We start from the raw sequence: 21517 nt of genomic DNA on the forward strand, positions 1-21517 counted from the left end.
ACACACACACACACACACACACACACACAGAGGTCATCCTCGTATGACCTGGTTGTGAAGGACTGAATAAGCCATCCCAGACTGTACAGTCTAGATAATGGCTGGCCAGCCTCCCTGTGGCCTGCTGGAGGCTTTAGCTCCAGGCTACAACCTGAAGCATCCACGTGAACAGTAACACAATAAGAGGGAACCTGGTTTTACTTGGAGTAAAACGCGTGTTAATGAAGGTTTATGTGTTCCATGTGAGAATGTATGTAGATGGGAGACACAGAGGGGTAGAGAGATTTAGAGAGGTTCAGACTGAAGACATTAGCAGACCATCATAGCCAATTTCTAACACAGATTATGTGTGTCCGTGTGTGTGTGTGTGTGTGTGTGTGTGTGTTTGTGTGTGTGTGTGTGTTACTGGTGGAGTGGTGGCTCAATGCCGCTGCTCACTAGAGGACAGGGAGAAAAGCTGATTAAAGAACGCACACACTCACAGTTACACACACACAGGCACATATACACGCACACGCACACACACACTGGAAACGTGCATGCACACACGGGGCACACACACATACACACACGATCTGGAAACACACACACACACACAGACAACATCACACACACACACACACACACACACACACACACACACACACACACACACACACACACACACACACACACACACACACACACACACACACACACACACACACACACACACACACACACACACACACACACACACACACACACACACACACACACACACACACACAGGTCATCCTCATGTGACCTGGGTTGTAACGGCCTGAATAAGCCGAACCAGACCTTCTGGTCCAGATATCAGCTGGCGAGCCTCCCTTGGTCATGATGCCGGCCAGCCTTTGCTCTATGCTTGATCCTGAAACATCGACATGAACAAATAAATCAAGTTGTAAGACTACCTTACTAAAAACTACTGTCCTGTTGGGTGTTATTATTATTATGGTCCTTCTGCATATTTAATTATTACTCCGTATTTTTTTTATTGTTTATTTTACAGTGCGAATCACTTTTTAAACTTTTTAAAAGTGCTGTATAAAGTGTAGTATTATAGGTATGGGTGACCGTGTGGCCACACCAAAAGATTCCCTGAGCAGGGAAAGAGTCCTGCAGCCATTATCTCGATGAGAGCCGGCAACAAGGGGCAGCGGTCGCCGTAGAAGCGGTCGCCGTAGCAGCGGCTCGCGGGGCCATCTCCCAACCAGAGGAACCAGAGAGTAATAACTGTAACTTCACGCAATTTGGCTCTGTTTGTTGCTGAGGCGGCATTTCCCCCAGTGTTATCGTTTCTGGCGAACACGGAGGAGAGAAAACGATCAGTTCGCTTGCCCGCTCTCCCGGAGCTGTAATCAGTGTGTTTGTCTACAGGCGGCACAAACATAGACGCAGACACAAATATGATATTCATTTCTGTTCCATCAGAACTGAGAGAGAAGAACCACGTCAAACTCCTTGTATGTGGATAACGTACTAACCAACGATGGCGTTGTGATTGGATTATTAGATTGGACTCCACTTTGTTTCCAAATATATTGCCATGCAGGCTATACAATAGCCGAAAGCAAATTTATTTGGAAATGTTGTTTCTTTACTAAATAATAAACGGGGGACTCGTGTAAAATTGTTTATCTGATCATGCTTTCTGGGCTGCAGAGACAAACTCGACAAAATTGATATTGGGTATGGACTTGGTGTCTGCATCGCTTCCCGGAGCCAGCCACTCGAGCGCCTACAGACTAGAATGTATGTTTTGCTGTGACCCTACAGTGTGGCATAAACTGGTGACCCGGGTTCCTTGACCCTTCCCTCTCTCGATCTGGGTTCTTCAGTTCCTGTTCCATCCAGAAGTCTGCGCCAAGCCAAGTTCTCTCAAAATGTTTGGTGTTTCCTTGCTCGGCCCGTCGGGAGCGGACGTGTGTGGGCTCCAGTGACGCCGTGTTTGTTATCGCATCCGTCCACCGACGTCCAGCAGCAATAACCTTCCTCAACCTTTGTCCCACCACTGGATTTTATATGTAGGCTACAAATCTTGGATTCATATTATTTTCATGAAAATGGAAAGAGGCAGATATAGGTTGAGTTTGATATCATATTTCATTCTATTGGGTATAACCGGAGGTTATCTTAATCCGATAACAGGAGTATTGCCATTCTGAGATGGTGACACAGCAGACATAGCAGGATGATGGTACTGCGTCCTTCCCTCCTCAGGGGTTTGTGCTTCAGGGTCGATCGTACCAAGTATGCTGGTCAAAGAACGAGTATTGAAATAGAGAAATGCTCCTGGTCTGATTCCCTGACCTATTCAGATTCCCTGACCTGGTTTGGTCTAGTTCCCTGACCTGGTCTGTTTCCCTGACCTGGTCTGGTCTGATTCCCTGCTCTGGTCTGGTTCCCTGACCTGGTCTGGTTCCCTGCTCTGGTCTGGTTCCCTGACCTGGTCTGGCTCCCTGCTCTGGTCTGGTTCCCTGGTCTGGTCTGGTTCCCATCGTGGTTTGGTTCCCATCGTGGTCTGGTTCCCTGACCTGGTCTGGTTCCCATCGTGGTCTGGTTCCCTGCTCTGTTCTGGTTCCCTGCTCTGGTCTGGTTCCCTGACCTGGTCTGGTTCCAATCGTGGTCTGGTTCCCTGACCTGGTCTGGTTCCCATCGTGGTCTGGTTCCCATCGTGGTCTGGTTCCCTGACCTGGTCTGGTTCCCATCGTGGTCTGGTTCCCTGCTCTGTTCTGGTTCCCTGCTCTGGTCTGGTTCCCTGACCTGGTCTGGTTCCAATCGTGGTCTGGTTCCCTGACCTGGTCTGGTTCCCATCGTGGTCTGGTTCCCTGACCTGGTCTGGTTCCCATCGTGGTCTGGTTCCCTGCTCTGGTCTGGTTCCCTGACCTGGTCTGGTTCCCATCGTGGTCTGGTTCCCTGACCTGGTCTGGTTCCCATCGTGGTCTGGTTCCCTGACCTGGTCTGGTCTGGTTCCCTGACCTGGTCTGGTTCCCTGACCTGGTCTGGTCTGGTTCCCATCGTGGTCTGGTTCGCTGACCTGGTCTGGTTCCCATCGTGGTCTGGTTCGCTGACCTGGTCTGGTTCCCATCGTGGTTTGGTTCCCTGACCTGGTCTGGTTCCCATCGTGGTCTGGTTCCCTGACCTGGTCTGGTTCCCATCGTGGTCTGGTTCCCTGCTCTGGTCTGGTTCCCTGCTCTGGTCTGGTTCCCTGACGCGGTCTGGTTCCCTGGTCTGGTCTGGTTCCCATCGTGGTCTGGTTCCCTGCTCTGGTCTGGTTCCCATCGTGGTCTGGTTCTCTGCCCTGGTCTGGTTCCCATCGTGGTCTGGTTCCCTGCTCTGGTCTGGTCCCTGCTCTGGTCTGGTTCCCTGACGCGGTCTGGTTCCCTGGTCTGGTCTGGTTCCCTGCTCTGGTCTGGTTCCCTGCTCTGGTCTGGTTCCCTGACGTGGTCTGGTTCTCTGCCCTGGCTCTTATCCCCTCAGCGCTACCCTCCTCTCCTTCCTGATGGACCTGTTGAGGAGCTCCCTGGCCATGCAGGAGCAGATGCTCGCCACCAAGGGCTTCCTGGTGATTGGCTACCTGCTGGAGAAGGTACGATGATGACGTTGTTGATGTCATTGCTATGCTGACGGTTTCACATGGATGCACATTACAACAAATCGACAACAAATGTTTCGGTTAAGTTGAAAAAATACTTGATGAATGTTCTGTCCATTGATGCAAGGCATTAATAAGCTTACTTCAATCTTTGTAATTGCGAATCAAAATATGACAGCCATTCACAAAAGAATACCTCACTCGTATCATTCTATAAATAAAACCACTTAGCTTAAGCTTTCTCTCACTCCAAACAGAAAACTAGACTGGGGGTGTAGTCTCGCATAGCTCTTTTTGCTAAAAAAATTGGAGTTTATAAATAAAAGCATTCTGTTTGCTCGCATCAAGCCTGATGTTCCGAACAGCAATGCAGTCTATTTCTGGCTGGGCCAGGGAGAGGGATGCTCGGATTGAGAGATGACTCTGAGCTGTCTCTTAACAGCGGGAGAACAGCCTGTCTACAGCGGCTCTTAGCTGGCCGCTGGGCCCTTGAAACCTGAAAGCTAGCGCCGATCACCTAGCGCCGATTTCATGCATGTATTACGGCTTCCTGAGTGTTTTTTTGTGTTTGGCAGGTCTCACACGTACACTCTCCCAGCCATCTGTTTTCAGACGTGATGTTTAAGCCACACTTTTCCTTATTTTACTCCCTCACAGAAATCTCCAAACCCTTAATTTATCCCCATTTCCTGCCCTCCTTCCAACCCTTAACCCTTTTCTACCTCGCTCTAGCTTGCTGATATGTTGCCAATATCGCAAAATAATGCGATATTGATCTCAATTAATCAATATATGATATCAATATATTCATCTTGTGCAATTAAAATTGATATCGCCGGCGATGTTTGGTTCTTGTGATGAAATGCTGTTGGTGAAACATAAATGTTATATTTACGTTATGTTTATTGATTTAGTTTAAAACGCTTCACCGGCATTCAATCCGCTGAACTTCCCATAGTCGACGATTTGTATTTTAATGAGATTTGATTTCAAAATAAAAGTCCTATATTCTGTATCTTTTCCTCGGTAGTCGTCGCGCGCCCACCTCACGCGCGGCGTGCTGGAGCAGTTCCTGTCCATCGCCAAGTACCTCGACGGTCTGGCCCACGGAGCCCCCCTGCTCCGACAGCTGTGTGACCACATCCTGTTTAACCCCGCCATCTGGATCCACGCGCCGGCCAAGGTGAGGCCGCCCGGCACTGTGGCAACAGCAGAATATTTAAGAGCAGACTCGCACCGGAGATGTTTAAGCCTAGCTTATACTTTGGGAGAGTGGTTACCATTTAATTAGTCTCACGAATCAGGCTTTAGTTAAAGCTCAACTCTAAAGGCAGACATGTATGAGTCTCGGTGGAGGAGGCTTTTTCACTTTCTTTCGCTTTAAATTTGTTTCGGTAAATCGAGTTGCTGGGGGCAGAAACTCTGTAGCCGAGCGTTACACGGAGTGGATCTCTACTGTTAACCACCTGACCGGCAGAACCACAACAAAGTGATATAGCTGAATTAAAAAAAAAATGCACAAAATCATGTCATCAAAAGCAAACTATTGAGATATACCGCAGTGCAAGTGCACATTGGGTCATCGCACCGGCTGCCATCGATATGATCATGCTGCTGCATTCCTGACCTCATACAGAGAGGTTGACGAAGGGATGTGAAGCCAGAAGTTGGGTTGCATGTAGGCCTTTTTGAAAAAGAAAAAAATATGATCGAGGGGGTCAGTGGAAGAGGTCATGGGAGGGAAGGGTCAGTTAGGGGTTAAGGGTCAGGGGAACGAGCGCATACACAGAAAAAAAGTGAGAGAGAATGTGTATCCCTTTGTGATATTGGGAAACGGGGACCAATGAAATGAGACTTGTAACTCGACACAGTTTCAGAATTCATACACATATTCTATGGTTCTGTTGTTGAATTTAAGCCATCAAGGTCTGATTTGTTTGCCATTAAGAGGAACTGAACACAGACACAAACTATTTCTCTTTTATTTATTGGACTAGTTTCCCAGCCTTCGTCACGGCCTCTGAATGATGACAGATTGAATTAATGGAGAAGGAAATGGACAAAACAGTTAACAGCGGGGCGTGATTATTGCAAACAATCACCATACGTTTCATATATACTTAGGCTGCCCTCTATGCTCTCCACACCCATGAATATTTGCTAGCTTAGCCGCCGAATTGATTTGCTTCGCCCTCCATTACGAACACCATCCGCCACAAACGGAGTGTTCTGGGGAAAATGGACTATCAACAGCCAACGCTTGTAGCAACACATTGCGCACGTAAACGTATTCTTTCCCATCGCTGTAAGGCTTCGTCGCCTTCCCCAGCCACTCGTTGCACGTGCCTGGAAGGGAATGTTTTGAGATGGAAACCCCCCCCCGGCAGGATTTAGCTTTTCCGCTCTCCCGTCCGGTTATAATGACCCGTGAAGGGGGGGGGGGGGGGGCATATCAAAGGAAGTGAGTTTAATAAGCGGAAACAACACCTGCTGCAGCGACGCTGGCGGTGAGGTCTTCTTCATGAATACATAACGTGTAAAATGGGCTGATTTAACGGGGTCTGGGGGGGGTAGCCGAAGAAGACAGGTACACACTGGGTGGCTCGGGAGGCGGAGACGGTTGTCTGCTAGCTGATGGTTGCTGGTTGGATCCGCGGCACCTCGTACCTTGGTGTCAAGGTGCCCTTGAGCGCGGTAGATGGAAACTTTATTGTCCAATGAATCAGCAATAAAATTAACATATTCGTCTTTGGCACTCTGTTAGCATTAAAACATAGCACACAACACACAATATAGGTTAAGGTATATAAATTAGTGCTGTCAAGCGATTAAAATATTTAATCGCGATTAATCCCATTAATGTCATAGTTAACTCACGATTAATTAAAAAAAAATTAATTTAAATAAAAAAATAACGCAGTTAAAATTGGTTTGCGTTAACGCCGTTAATAACGCGTTTAACTGACATCATTAATATAAATACATAAAATATAAACTAAGTGTGTAAAAAAAGCATGAATAAATACTAGTGCAGTTCTCAGTCCTGATCCCTCTCATCATAAGCCCTGGCTTGGTGGTGCATGGGTGAGTGTGGGGGGGGGGGGGGATTCAGGATGCCTTGGTTCAGGATGGACGTAGCAGAGGGGACAAATTACTTTAAAGACACCTATCCCTAACCCATGAAAAGATGGCTGTTCCTTTGCAGGGTTTACGTAGCCGTCGTGTATGAATAGGTGAATGTGAGGCAGTAAATGCAAATGTTTTGAATGGCCAAAGCCTAGAAAAGCACTGTGTGTGTGTGTGTGTGTGTGTGTGTGTGTGTGTGTGTGTGTGTGTGTGTGTGTGTGTGTGTGTGTGTGTGTGTGTGTGTGTGTGTGTGTGTGTGTGTGTGTGTGTGTGTGTGTGTGTGTGTGTGTGTGTGTGTGTGCGCGCGCGCGCGCGCGCGCGTGCGTGTCTCCACTCCAGGTGCAGCTGTCCCTCTACACCTACCTATCGGCAGAGTTCATCGGCACGGCGACCATCTACAGCACCATCCGGCGCGTGGGCACCGTGATGCAGCTCCTCCACGCCCTCAAGTTCTACTACTGGGTGGCGGACCCCTCCGGCAGCACCCGCATCACCCCCAAGGGCCTCGGTGAGAACCGTCCCGCCGAGTTCATTAGCATCAGACTCCATCACCAGTTACAGTCTCAAAGGGCTTCACAGAGGCCACGCCACGCAGATTCCACCCCCTTACCCCAATGCTTTCTGAAGCAGTTCATCCCCCCACAGGAGTGCCTAAGCATGTTCAAGTGGGCAGGCTACTTGTTATACCTATTCACTACCAACCGGAACGGCAACGTACGCCTCTGCTGCTTCCATTTTAAACATTGAAAGGTCACTTCGATATTCGTGATAATGATGGGAATAAGGCGGGGGAAACCAATGAAGGCAGGGAAGGAAGAAAGGAATTGCTGCTGCTCTGTCTTCCGGTCGAATCATTTGACAGCTATGGTGTGGAACAAGGGACTGAGTATTTGCAGGTATGGTTCGTCTGCTCCTCTTGATTGGTATGTCTGCTTGGCCAGTGTTATTAGCCGTGGTTGGCCGTGCGGTGATGTTGTGGGCTAGGTGGTGATGTTTGTTATCTGGTATTGCAGTGTTTGTTCTGAAGATTAAATGGCAAAGAAATGTACGCTGACTCATTTGCTTTAAGCCGCGGTGGAGTCAGCTGTGTGTTGATGTTGGGCTAGGTGGTGATGTCGGTGACGTGGTATTCTCGCGTTTGATCTGTCAATTGAAAATGTTTTAAATGCCAAGGAAATTTCAGCTGACTCATTCGCTTTAAGCTCGGGGGTTCTTGAAGGGGAGCCATCGCACTCAGCTATTTTTCTAATATAAGAGAGTACATCTTCATATGCGTATTTTGAAGAAAAAAAAAAACGGCCAGCAACGTCAACCCATAAAGGTCGGGTATCTACGTGCGTTCCGGGATATTTGATGTTTGAAATTGCAGGAATTCAGTTTGTGACCATTCTCTTTTAATGGATTGGCTCGGCGATGCTAACAAGAAGACTTGGGATGTGGTAGGTAATCGAACCTCGGATAACCTACTGTCTAAGGTAGGTTATCCATCTCTCTACAGTCTCTCCCAAGAGACCTTAGGGAGAGAGCTGCCACCCACCAAGGTATTAAAATGAGTGGTCGTCCCCCACACACAGGGTGCAGGCTATGGTAGGCGCGGATGTGCTGGATATAGGACTATAGCGCGTGTGACCTTGGTCTACTCTGAAGTGCTTTCCTCGACGTTCCCTTTAAGTCGATGTGGGCGTGCAGAGCTTTTTGTTGCATTGCATTCATCATTCTTTTATATTTAGAAACACAGATTGATGGAAATGGAGAACTGAAAGGGAAAGAACAGCTCAGCTTTAAGCTTGTGACCAAATTAATCTGGTTAACACTTTAGTTAGTGAGGATGCTAGTGTAGACCTTAGTCGTTAGAATTTAAATGACACATCACATACAAAACACATCCCTCTTTTTTCATATATTTTATTGCTAATTTTACTTGACAAAGAGGAATATGATTCGTCTGTTGTTCAGCCTGAAGTGATTCTCTTAGTTTAGTTGTTGCTGGTCCCAACTTCAAACAGCTTGGTTGCTTTCATGGAAAATATGAACTACACACCACATGAACCAAATAAGCTTGCATGTATTCATTCCACTCAGTCTCTGTATTTGTGTTGATGAGTAACTAGAATCCTAGGAAACGGTGAGAATCCTTTTGAACTTTTGCTCCGTCATATGAAACCTTGAGTGGCAGGCCATGGGAAAAACATTGTCTTATTTTATTTGAAATCCATTGTGGTATCAATGATGATCTTTTTCCTATGAAAGTCAGGAACGTTCATTGTCTCTCTGAAGATTCTTGGTAGATTGCCGTCAGTGTCTTACCATGATCATGTTCTATTCACTTGATTACTTTGCTGTCAGAAGTGTCTGCAATGAATACTTTTCCATCAGCTAAATCTATTAAATGATGGGAAAGACACACGTCAGTATTTTACTTTTAGATTTCAACCATTCTGTCAATGCCACATTCAATTCTGATTTAAAAAGTGTTATGTCTAATGAAGAGAAGGCAGGAGAAACGATGACTCATGAACAATTTGATCACTAATCTGGACATCAGACATTCTGATTACTTTTAATGCAAAAATATGTCTTGATGCAAGCTTGTTTTAAGGTTGACTAGTAAATAATAGATAAATATTATAATAAACTCTTTCAGTAAATATATCTTAACCAAGCTTAATTTTCCCCAAATAACACGTTCATGTTTTAGTTCTAAGGATTCTCGACAGAAAGTCTCAGTTGTGTCATGTTGAGCCCCATCCTTGCACTGAGCCCATCTTTTGTTCCTTAACGAGCTACGTCTAACGAGCTACATCTAACGAGCGATGTCCTACGAGCTGTGCCTAACGAGCTACATCTCACCTGGCTAATTATCCAGTCCGGATGGTGCAGAGGATTTTACCTGTGAACCTGGCTGTTCCGATTCCTTTTGTAAAAGGACCTTTGGTTTGAATGCCGGCTGCTGACTTCCTGTCTATGTATCAGAGAACAGAAGCGGTGCATGTTTCCGGAGACCTTAATCAAACTGTGGTCTGTTCGGCTTGGCTGAGCTAGCAATACCTGTGATGTGGATGTGAAGGTGATTATTTCCTTCGCCACAATTGGTATGCTTCTCTTTCTCGCCAAGATTAATGTTGGCTCGCACTCTGCTGTGTTTGATATGTACGGAAGCGGCATAACATTGCACAAGCCCAATTTGTGAATTGCTACCCCATTGACAAAACACTTTACAGCACACACAGACTCTTTTAAAAATAACATTTTCTTAATATGTTAGCATTGTTTGAGAGAAAGATTTGATGAATAAAGGAAGATAAAGGAAGGAATAAAACAAGAAACTCTAGATGAAATGAGAAAAATCACTCACTAAATCACCTGATTAAGTTAATCTATCCCTCTTTCTCTCTCTGCTCTTTGAGGGAGGGATAGAAGAGAGTGAGAGGGGGTTAGGGAGGAGAGGGGATGAGGGAGAGGGGGAGAGGGAGGAGAGGGAGAGGGGGAGAGGGAGGAGAGGGGATGAGGGAGAGGGAGGAGAGGGAATGAGGGAGAGGGGGAGAGGGAGGAGAGGGGATGAGGGAGAGGGAGGAGAGGGAATGAGGGAGAGGGGGAGAGGGAGGAGAGGGAATGAGGGAGAGGGAGGAGAGGGAATGAGGGAGGAGGGGAGAGGGAGGAGAGGGAATGAGGGAGAGGGGGAGAGGGAGGAGAGGGAATGAGGGAGAGGTGAGAGGGAGGAGAGGGAATGAGGGAGAGGTGAGAGGGGGATAGGGAGGAGAGGGGAGAGGGAGGAGAGGGAATGAGGGAGAGGGGGAGAGGGAGGAGAGGGGATGAGGGAGAGGTGAGAGGGGGATAGGGAGGAGAGGGGAGAGGGAGGAGAGGGAATGAGGGAGAGGGGGAGAGGGAGGAGAGGGAATGAGGGAGAGGGGGAGAGGGAGGAGAGGGAATGAGGGAGAGGTGAGAGGGGGATAGGGAGGAGAGGGAATGAGGGAGAGGTGAGAGGGAGGAGAGGGAATGAGGGAGAGGTGAGAGGGGGAGAGGGAATGAGGGAGAGGTGAGAGGGGGAGAGGGAGGAGAGGGGATGAGGGAGAGGTGAGAGGGGGAGAGGGAGGAGAGGGAATGAGGGAGAGGTGAGAGGGAGGAGAGGGAATGAGGGAGAGGGGAGAGGGAGGAGAGGGGATGAGGGAGAGGTGAGAGGGGGAGAGGGAGGAGAGGGAATGAGGGAGAGGTGAGAGGGGGAGAGGGAGGAGAGGGAATGAGGGAGAGGTGAGAGGGGGAGAGGGAGGAGAGGGGATGAGGGAGAGGTGAGAGGGGGAGAGGGAGGAGAGGGGATGAGGGAGAGGTGCAGATGTGAGAGGACTTGCTGCTAATTAAGTGTTTCTATTAGAGGAACTCTGTGAGGGGAAGACATAACATCCTCATTTGTTTTCATTCACTCTCTCTGTCTGTCTGTCTGTCTGTCTGTCTGTCTGTCTGTCTGTCTGTCTGTCTGTCTGTCTGTCTGTCTGTCTGTCTGTCTGTCTGTCTCTAACTAACTGTCTGTCTGTCTGTGTTATCTCTTTCCCCTCTTTTACTCTAACATGTTCCCCTTCTCTGTGGCTCTCTTCGTCTCCCTCATTGTGAGGAGTCGAAGGGTAAATCAATGAAAAGTTCTGCTTCTCGCGGATATGAGTGTTTGAATGAATGAATTCTCAAGTCACATGCTCGTTGTACCATACCATTGTTCTCGAAGTGAATGAGTGAACACACAATGAGATATATGGTTGTTGTTTCTAATGAATGAATGGGTCAGTGCCCCTTGAGCAGATAAGAACTATACCTGGCCAATTCAGAAGCGCTGAGCCACCCGTTTACGCTGGCTGTGACAAATGTGTTTCCATTGATCGAGTCTCATGGCTGTGAGCAAACAAACAAGCCTTTTGTTCAGAAGAGTAATGGACACTTTGCTTTTCTTTAATCAAATCAAGATGACTGGCCTCCGTACCGTGGGGGGGGGCAGTGTGTTTTACAAAGCTATTACCACAGTCCAACTGGAACATAACAACACTGCGTTTATCATACAGGGTCTCTTCATAGCAAGAAACTCTCCCTCCTCCTCCTCCCTTCACAGTTGTGTGTGTGTGTGTGTGTGTGTGTGTGTGTGTGTGTACATCCCGAGAGAGAGCGAGAGAGAGACTTGGACGCAGTTGCCGTGGCGATGTTGCAATGATGCTCTCATCAGCTCTGCATGGTGGTCCTCTGCCAATCTATTTACCACACACACACACACACACACACACACACACACACACACACACACACACACACACACACACACACACACACACACACACACACACACACACACACACACACTCTGAGCTTCTAGAAACCTCTCAAGGGCTTGTAGTGCAATAGGTTTGGCTATGCTATATGTATTACACTACATGCACCAATATGACATAATTTGTTGGCTGCCACCAATATTTATCATCAAAATGGTTCGTGCTACTCTCGACGGCTAACTATATGAATCTCTAATATGGTTGTCATGCTACCAAAGGCAAATACTGATATTAATTGGCAATATGGGTGTTATGCTAACATAGGCCGATACCAATATCAATGGGTGACATGGGGATCGTGCTGCTCTTAGCCGCTGCCGATGTTAATAGGGTGATATGGGTGTCATACTTCTCTCAGCCAGCACAGACAGATGGTCATCCACAGTGGTTGTTTTTACGTACAAACTCGTTTACCAAATGGCACAACAAATGAGCCAGGTAGTATTGGCCGTTGACCCTTTGGTTGGCGCCCTCTGAATGAGCCTGCCTCTGTCATTGTCTCATGGAACAGCAAATTGTGATGGATGGGGGGGGGGGGGGGGGGGGGGTCGTGTGTGTGTGTGTGTGTGTGTGTGTGTGTGTGTGTGTGTGTGTGTGTGTGTGTGTGTGTGTGTGTGTGTGTGTGTGTGTGTGTGTGTGTGTGTGTGTGTGTGTGTGTGTGCGTGTGATACCTCAGACAAAGGGACTTTGAGGTCCTCTAGGAAGCTGTGATGAGTGGCAGGTGTGATGCCGGGCTCATGGCCAGGACGACCTTGGGATGATGCTGGTTTGCTTTACCCTATGGCCGGGGCGAAGTCAGTGTCGCAATCTTTTGTGACGCTTTTTTCCCATGATGCATTGGACGTAGCTAATGTTTAGCTGCTCGATCAAGGATGTTGATATTTGGTTTCAAGTTAAAAACAAGATATTGTTTAGTTTAGGTATTCGGTTAGATATGGTTAAGTTTAGGTATTTGGTTACCTAATACCTATACCTAGTATAGTTATAAATAGGTATACATAACCTACTAATCTTGATATGTTTAAGTTATATGATAACTTATCCATATCAAGATTAGATATGGTTATGTTTAGGTATAAGGTTTGAGATGGATAAGATAAGATGTCTATATTCCTTAAGTTCCTTTTGGACTGCACAACAAGGTGTGTTCGAGACCAGGATCGCTGGGTGATGACATATAGCAATCAGAAAACAGATTGCTGAAGGTTTAGCTCAGGATGCGTATCTCATCATGGGAGCTGGGAGCAGAAGCCCGTCTGGCTGGTGGCAGCTGACCTTGATTCTGACCCGCAGTGTGATGCTCAGACTTGAGCCCCCTTCACCCTGCTCAGCCTGATGGGGCTGCACACATAAGGTGCGCTGGCAGGATGTTAATCCCCCATTGAGACAGACAGACCGACAGACAGATGGACAGAAGGAAAAGAAGGATAGTCCACTTCTCTTTTTCCTCCAAAAAGTTTGTAATTCTTAAACCGCCTTAGGAAATATAGATGGATGTTTTCCATGCCTATACAGAACCGATTCAGTGTTGAATTGAATTAAATGTAATTGAATGGAGCGCTAGCAGGATAGAAAGCCTCTCTCCCTGTCTCTCCAGATGGCCCCCGGCCCACCCAGAAGGAAGTCCTATCTCTCAGAGCCTTCATGCTGCTCTTCCTGAAGCAGCTCATCCTGAAGGTAAACCACCAGTTTCTTCTCTTCTACCTGTCTGTCTTCCCTCCTTGTCTGTCTGTTCCAGCTATCCAACCTGTCTGTGTGTGTATATGTCTGTCTCTCCCACCGGTCTGTCTCTCCTACATGTCCGTGCTAAGTAGCTGTCTGTACTACCTGTCGGTCTCTCCTTATTGTCTGTCTGTCCAACCTGGCTGTCTCTACTACCTGTCTGTACTACTTGTCTGTCTGTCCTACTTGTATTTTGCCCGTCTGTCTCTCCTGTCTGTCCCTCCTACCGGTCTGTGTTTCCTACATGTATATCTGTCCTACCTGTCTGTCTCTCGCCTACCTCTCTTACCTGTACTACCTATATCTTACCTGTCTGTCACTCCTACCTGGCTTTCTCTCCTACCTACCTGTCTGTCCTACCTACCTGTCTACCTGTGTGTCCAAACTTAAATATCGATATATATTATTTTTGAAGTTACAGCCTCAATGCAAATTCAAACTGAATTTGTTGTTGGACCAGATGCTTTAAATTTGCTTTAAATTTAGAATCATGCGCTGGTTGAAAATAAAGAAAAAAAGAATCCCAGTGAAAGTCCACTTTTAAACTAGAGTCCTGCTATTTATAGAGCACAATACATACAACCTGCAAGGAGCAGGACAGCTGAATTCACTGTTGGTCTCTGCTAAATCGACAAATCAAAATACATGTTTTGAATATATGCCGGCTCGTTCTTCAGGATCGGGGCGTGAGGGAGGATGAACTCCAGGCCATCCTCAATTATCTGCTCACTGTACAGGAGGTACGTCCATGTCTGGGGACCACACAACACAAGAGAAGGGCTGAGTGCCCCCTCTGCAGTCACAATCAGTCTCAGAGCACAAAAGAACAAATTACCTAGCGCGCCTTTCTTATGGCTTATCTTTTGTGAATCTCTCATTCAGTCTACCGCTGACTCTGACTTACATTATCTGTTTGTCTCCTTCTCTGTTTCATGATACACAACTGATCTCTGTCCGTGCGCTCCCTGTCTCTCGCGGCTCCAACTCTCCGGGTCCCCCCCAGGACGAGAACCTCCATGACGTGCTGCAGCTCCTGGTGGCTCTAATGTCAGACCACCCCTCCTCCATGGCGCCGGCCTTCGACCAGAGGAACGGCATACGGTGAGGGGGGGGGGGGGGGGGGGGGCGAAAAGATGGGGCTGGGTGAGGATCGGACTGGAGATGGAGATGACGAGAGGGGGGGGGGGGGGGGGGGAGGAGAAGTGAGGGGAAGAATGGTGCTGAGGTGAGAGGAAGGGGGGAGAGATCCTGAACGGGTTCAGGAGTGAGGGGGTGAGGCAAGGGGCAGAGGAGAGAGGCAGGGAAGCTAGACGGGGAGGAGAGAGAGGGCGTGAGAGAGAGGCGAGGGGTTCAGAGGGAGACGAGGTGAGCAAGAGAGGTGAGGGGGGGGGGGAGAGAGGTGAGCCAGGGTGACGAGTGAAATGGTGAAGAGAGAGGGAGGTGAGGAGGAGGAGGAGGTTATTAAGGATGCAAAAGAGTTGGAGGAGGCGGCGGTCGACGTGTTGTTGGAGAAGGTGGTGGAGGAGAAAGTGGTGGTGGTGGTGGGCGATGTGCCAGTGGAGGAGGTGGTTTAGGAGGTGATGGTAGTGATCGGGGACGTGGTGGTGGAGGATGTAGTTGAGGAGGTGGTGGAGGAGAAGATGGTGCACTAATATGTTTCCCTCTCTCTCTCTCCAGGGCGATCTTCAAGCTGCTGGGGTCTAAGAGCGAGAACATCCGAGTTCAGGCCCTCAAAGTCCTTGGCTACTTCCTCAAGCACCTCGGGCACAAGTAAAAAACAAAGCTACTATCGTATCAAAGCTACTATTTGTATTGGATTTAATTGGCCTGGTAAAGCAAGATACTCTTTATCAATCCCAAATGGGCAGGTTCTGAAATGTGTTTATTGTTTGGAGCAGAATGTAAATAGTTTAGTTTTTAAACGACCACAAGGATAAGTAGGGATGTAATCACTCTTTCGAGGGGGGAATTTACCTTGATAAGCTATAAAGTTAACTGTGAATTTTAAATAACATTGTTATTTTTCCTTCAAACCCACACTCTTAAAACAACAGCGCATTTGTATGTGCTGCTGTAAATGTTCTCTTGTTGTCTCTCTGGAGAAATTACACAGGCTTAAGCACAAGCTCCTCGTGCTCTTATCGCCCGGGGCGCTCTTCACCTCTTCCATTGCCCTTGTTCTCCATCCCCACATTTATGCCTTTCAGAACCAACGTCTACTCGCTCTAAGTGGCCAATTTGACTGCCTCTGCAAAATGAAAAATCATTAAATAAAAAAGAACGCAGAGGACTTGTTAGCAGATTCCCATATGGTGGCTGAGTAGAAGCCGAGCATCGCAGCGTAGACTGAGTGCTGGTACAAAGAACCACACTCCCCCACAGTACTGCTACATTATCCTGCATGCATCATGCTGACCAAGTCACAGTAGGACTCTTCTGTCTTTGTTTCCCGCCTCCTCGCACATTCTGTCTTTCGTTCTTTCTTTCTCTCCTACTTCCTTTGTAGAGTGTACATTTATGACAGAAGCTTCACCTAAGTGTGAATGAATGGTCCTTTATGAAACCAGCTCAATCGCGATCAATTTTTAAAACTCATTACTCATTTTTCTATTTTCAACCTTATCTAACATAACCTTTGTATCGCTCGTTCATGCTAGCATTATATATCTGTCCGTTCAGCCCCTGTCTCCTTCATCACTGTTCCTCGAGGGAGGGATCCCTCTTCTGGGTTCCTCCGATAGGTTTCTTTCCTCTGGCTGTGTGGAGATTCAGGAGTCCTTTAGGGGGCTCGGCGTTTGGGGCTGTTGTGTAATGTGTGCAGCCCGTTCAAACCTTTCATCACTGCGTTTGAGGGCTCTACAAACCCTATGTCCTTGGCGTGTGTGTTCTACAGGAGAAAGGGGGAGATCATGCACACGCACAGCCTCTTCACTCTGCTGGGAGAGCGACTGCTGCAGCACACGGTCACGCTGACCACATACAACACGCTGTATGAGGTGAGAACGGTTACAGTAACAACATACGACACGCTGTATGAGGTGAGAACGGTTACAGTAACAACAGACGACACGCTGTATGAGGTGAGAACGGTTACAGTAACAACATACGACACGCTGTATGAGGTGAGAACGGTTACAGTAACAACATACGACACGCTGTATGAGGTGAGAACGGTTACAGTAACAACATACAGCACGCTGTATGAGGTGAGAACGGTTACAGTAACAACATACAACACGCTGTATGAAGTAAGAACTGTTACAGTAACAACATACAACACGCTGTATGAGGTGAAAACTGTTAGACTAACAACATATAACCCTATTAGGTAAGTACTGTTAGACTAACAACATACAACCCTCTGAGGTAAGAGCTATCAGACTAACAACATACAACCCTCTGAGGTAAGAGCTATCAGACTAACAACATACAACCCTCTTAGGTAAGACGCTGACATTTTCAATCCTGCCGACTTGCCTTGTACTCGTACGTTTCAGAAAATGATGACGTTGCGTCATCTTTTACGCAACCCAGTGCTTGTTTGCATTATCTCTTCGGAGCGTTCAGAGCTCTTGAACGATCCCTTCTGCAACGCAAAGTCGCAAGCCCTCCGAGGCTGCCTCAGTCCGCTGCTGCTGCTGTGGGTTTAAGGTCAGGCTTGTTCTCTCCATCCTCCACCAGATCCTGACGGAGCAGTTGTGCACTCAGGTGGTCCACACACCTCACGTAGAGCCAGACTCCACCGTCAAAATCCACAACCCCAGTAAGATCGTCCGCCTGCAGCCTCTTATCTGCTGTCTGACGTTAATTTCATATCTCTATGTATATTTCATATAATATATATGCATATTGACAGTTTTTAGTATAGGTAATAGCTCTGTTTGATATACTGGTAATATTTGATCTCTGTCTGTTAAAGTGATTTTAATGAAGGTCAAAGATGATATCTCTGTTTTTCATGTTAAATACAATACAAAGTACGATGATATTGCTATAGCTTTAATCATGTTTCATCAGTGGACGACATGCTGATGTTGATGCTGATTTAGCTTTAATATTCCACACGTCTCTCTCAGTGATTCTGAAGGTGATGGCCACTCAACTGGTAGGCGTCGCCCCCCATAGTGAGCAAACAGGCTCCGCCCCCGGAACTGACCTCATGGATGTGAGACGCCTCTTCCTGTCTGACATGATCAAGCTGTTCAGCAGCAGCCGCGAGAACCGACGGTAACCGGCCCCCGCGTCACTCCTCTGCTAACTGCTAACCCAGCTACCGCTAACATGCAGCTAACTACTGTTAACTGACACTGTGTAATACTCACATACAGCAAAATCACCCACCGGCTACTCACCTGCCGCTAACTCTCCCTGAACTAACTCTCCCTGAACCAACTCTCCCTGAACTAACTCTCCCTGAACTAACTCTCCCTGAACTAACTCCATGAACTAACTCTCCCTGAACTAACTCTCCATGAACTAACTCTCCCTGAACTAACTCTCCCTGAACTAACTCTCCATGAACTAACTCTCCCTGAACTAACTCCCACCACTAGGTCGTCATCACACAAAGCCACTTATTCAAGCAACTGCAAACAGCCAACTGACCTGTCGCTGACTGATTCTTATTCTACCTCGTATGGTTATAAACCATCTGGTAACTCATTAGCTGCCAACTCACCCTGCTTCTTCACCAGTTGAGTTTCTGATTAATTTATCAGAGGTTTTGTATAGCGGAACAAATTCAATGCTAAATCACTGTCAGTTTAACAGCCCAGCAGATGTTTCTGTGTCACACGGAGACATTCATTTTACCCTCTTTGGTGAAGAAGATCGGTAGCAATGCGATGTTCTTACACGTGAATATCTCCTGCGGCCTTGTGCGCTTGCCGATGAATAAAGGATTGACGCATTGGTGGAACAGTGCCACATCAAAACATGGCGATCAATCTAATCTACCATGGTACCTTTTAATTAACACCTTTCTCTTGCAAATTAATGAAACTCGTCAGTCTGTTGAAAGTACAATCGATACGAATAGAATAGATGTAAGTGTGTCTGTCTGTCTGTGACTCACCTAGCGCCACCTTTCTTACAGTGCTAACTGTGTGTGCGTGTGTGTGTGTGTGTGTGTGTCCAGGTGTCTGCTCCAGTGTTCAGTGTGGCAGGACTGGATGTTCTCCCTGGCTTACCTCCACCCGAAGACGCCAGAGGAGACCAAGGTGACGGAGATGGTGTTCAACATCTTCAGGGTGCTGCTCTACCACGCCATCAAGTACGAGTGGGGCGGCTGGCGAGTCTGGGTCGACACGCTGTCCATCGCACACTCAAAGGTCCGTCGCCCTTTCTGTCTCTCTGTCCATCACACACTACAAGGCCTGCTGTCTTTCCCTTCGGTCCATCCTATTGCCCCGTCGCAGGTCCTTCAGTCTGCCCGCCTCTGCCTGTCTTTCTCTTTTATCTGAATGGCTGCTTCTCTGTCTGCCTGTCCCTCTCCTCGTCTGTCGGCCACTTTAAAGCCTGTCCATGTATCTCCCTCTACCCGTCTCTTCTACCTCTGTCTGTCTGCACGTCGCTCTCTAAACTTCTTATGGTGCGGTATGTATAATGCACCTCCCCCCACCCCCGTGCCTCCCCCAGGTGACCTACGAGGCGCACCGGGAGTACCTGATCCAGCTGTACGAGGACTACCACATCCTGGAGGAGGAAGACCTGAGGAGGGGGAGGGAGGCGGCGGGGGTCCGCACCGTCTCCGGCCTCTCGGCCCCGCCCCTCGCCTCCTCCTCCTCCTCCTCCTCCGGCGTCAACGGCACGGCGGAGATCAGAGAGAACGGCGAGAGCTCGACCCGGACCCCCGAGAGGGCGGGGGAGGGGGGGGAACCCCACAGCGCCCTGGATGAGAGGCGGAGGAGGAGGAGGAGGAGCATGTCTGCGGTGGATCCGAGCGGGGGGGGGCCGGTGGCGGACGTGGAGGCGGAGGAGATGGTCGCTGTGGAGGTGAGGCCGCAGGAGGTTGACCTGATGGGGGCGGACGTCTACTGCGCCGCGGCGGTGGCGCTGAACGCTGCGCCGACTCAGGCGGGCGGCCTCGCCGCGGAGAAACGCACCGCTCCTCTGATCTCCCTGGACGACGACGCCCACGCCGACACCGGCTTCCTGTTGGGGCCGACGGCGGGGAGTAACGGCGTCGGGGAGATGCCGACCGGGCGCCTCGATCTACCCGACGCCGTGCCAAGGGTCCAAAACGGCGGCCCAAGTCTGCCGGCGCACGGGTTCCCCAACATCCTGGAGCAGGTGAAGGAGGAGGAGGAGGAGGAGGTGGAGCCGCCTAAGGTACGGTCCGGCATGAAGGATCGCGCTGCCAGGGACGGTACGGCAGCGTCTGCGGGATACGTCCGGGACCCCTCGGACGCGAAGAGGTCCGGCGAGGTCAAGGACGAGGAGATGAGGACTGCGACCGGCTCCTCCTCCTCCGCTCAGGTCAGTGGGTTCGGTCGGGGGTCCTCATTGAGAAACATTAGGGGGGCGGACAGAGAGGTGGTGGTTATCTAGAGAGATGGGGACCTGACCAGACTGCTGGGGTCAGGGGCACGCTGGGGAGAAGTGAGGAAGAGGTTTTATTAGGAGGGAGAGGAGTGGGGGAGAGGGGAGAGGGGGAAGGAGAGTGGTATTGGGTCGTTGGACATAAAGGAGTGCGGGAGTGTGAGAGAGAGAAGGGAGAGAGAGGATGAGAGGAAGGAGGGATGGGGGAGAGAGGAGACGGGAGTTAATGTGTTTTCCCAATAGTAAGTGTTCCTATATAGCGGTCTCCCGGCGGGCTCCTTCTCCTCCACTACTCTGCCGGTAACGGGGACACCATGGCCACGAGGGGGGGGGGGGTCCTTGGAGACAGGAGCATGTATGCCGCAGGAACACTGAGAGATCCTCTCCTTCAGTGCGAGCCTGATGGGGACATGGTTCCCAAAGCGGTGTACACTGAATTCCGATGCATCATCGCAGTCGTCAAGGAGCAGGTAGGGGTAAGGGGATATGGCTCGAGGATTAACAAAGGATATGCTTATAGGGTAGACGGGGAGACTGCAGCAGGCACTGGGGATCAAAGCCCAGACACATCCAAGGAACTCCACGACCCTGGCTCGTCGTAGCGGGCATGTGTTATTTACTACTGTGTATATATATACCAAGGGATTTTCATGATTTTTAGCTAACGCTTAAATCCTAAACGCTCAAGTAGCCTTAGGGATCTCACCCTGATCCTTTCGAATCTGGTGTGTTAGTGTGTAAGCACAGTGTTTCACAGGTCTTACTCTCATTAGCTCGCAAATGGAGCACCAATGAGAAATGGCAAGGGTGGGGGGGGGGATTGTTGGCTAACTGCTTATGTCCAATTAATGGGCCCTGGTTTGTTGAAAGCAGCTCTGTGTTTCTGGCGCACGTTACCACGCAGTGACCAGGGTTTAATACACTGTGTAAACCAGGACCAAGCAAACCTCATTAAGGCTGTTGTTGACACGGAACTCTGAACACAATCTGTGGTGATCAGTGTCACATCCAACCTCCTCAGCCCAGTGGATCAACGTGATAGTGCACCGTCCATGCAGCCAACAGGTCTTGTAGCGACCGCAGGTCGGGTTTCCTACGCTACATTTAATCCTCTCTCCTTCAACCCGCTTTTGTCTCTTCACTGTCCTGTCCGTGAGAGACGAAACCCCCTCCAGATACACGTCGTCTGGTCGTGGCGGGT

General features: G+C 48.8%; 1 protein-coding gene across 1 annotated transcript in view; it reads left to right on the forward strand.

The window, feature by feature from the left end:
• nbeab (neurobeachin b) overlaps positions 1 to 21517 on the forward strand; it is a 176717-nt gene that overhangs the window by 72750 nt on the left and 82450 nt on the right. Inside the window, 12 exon segments of the mRNA XM_056610309.1 lie at positions 3508 to 3616; positions 4653 to 4805; positions 7088 to 7256; positions 13652 to 13731; positions 14454 to 14516; positions 14780 to 14877; positions 15454 to 15546; positions 16670 to 16772; positions 17458 to 17539; positions 17853 to 18003; positions 18914 to 19106; positions 19414 to 20253. Of these exon segments, the coding sequence (XP_056466284.1) occupies positions 3508 to 3616; positions 4653 to 4805; positions 7088 to 7256; positions 13652 to 13731; positions 14454 to 14516; positions 14780 to 14877; positions 15454 to 15546; positions 16670 to 16772; positions 17458 to 17539; positions 17853 to 18003; positions 18914 to 19106; positions 19414 to 20253 (2134 nt within the window).

This window comes from Gadus chalcogrammus, chromosome 16, assembly GCF_026213295.1.
Source record: "Gadus chalcogrammus isolate NIFS_2021 chromosome 16, NIFS_Gcha_1.0, whole genome shotgun sequence".
Taxonomy (NCBI): domain Eukaryota; kingdom Metazoa; phylum Chordata; class Actinopteri; order Gadiformes; family Gadidae; genus Gadus; species Gadus chalcogrammus.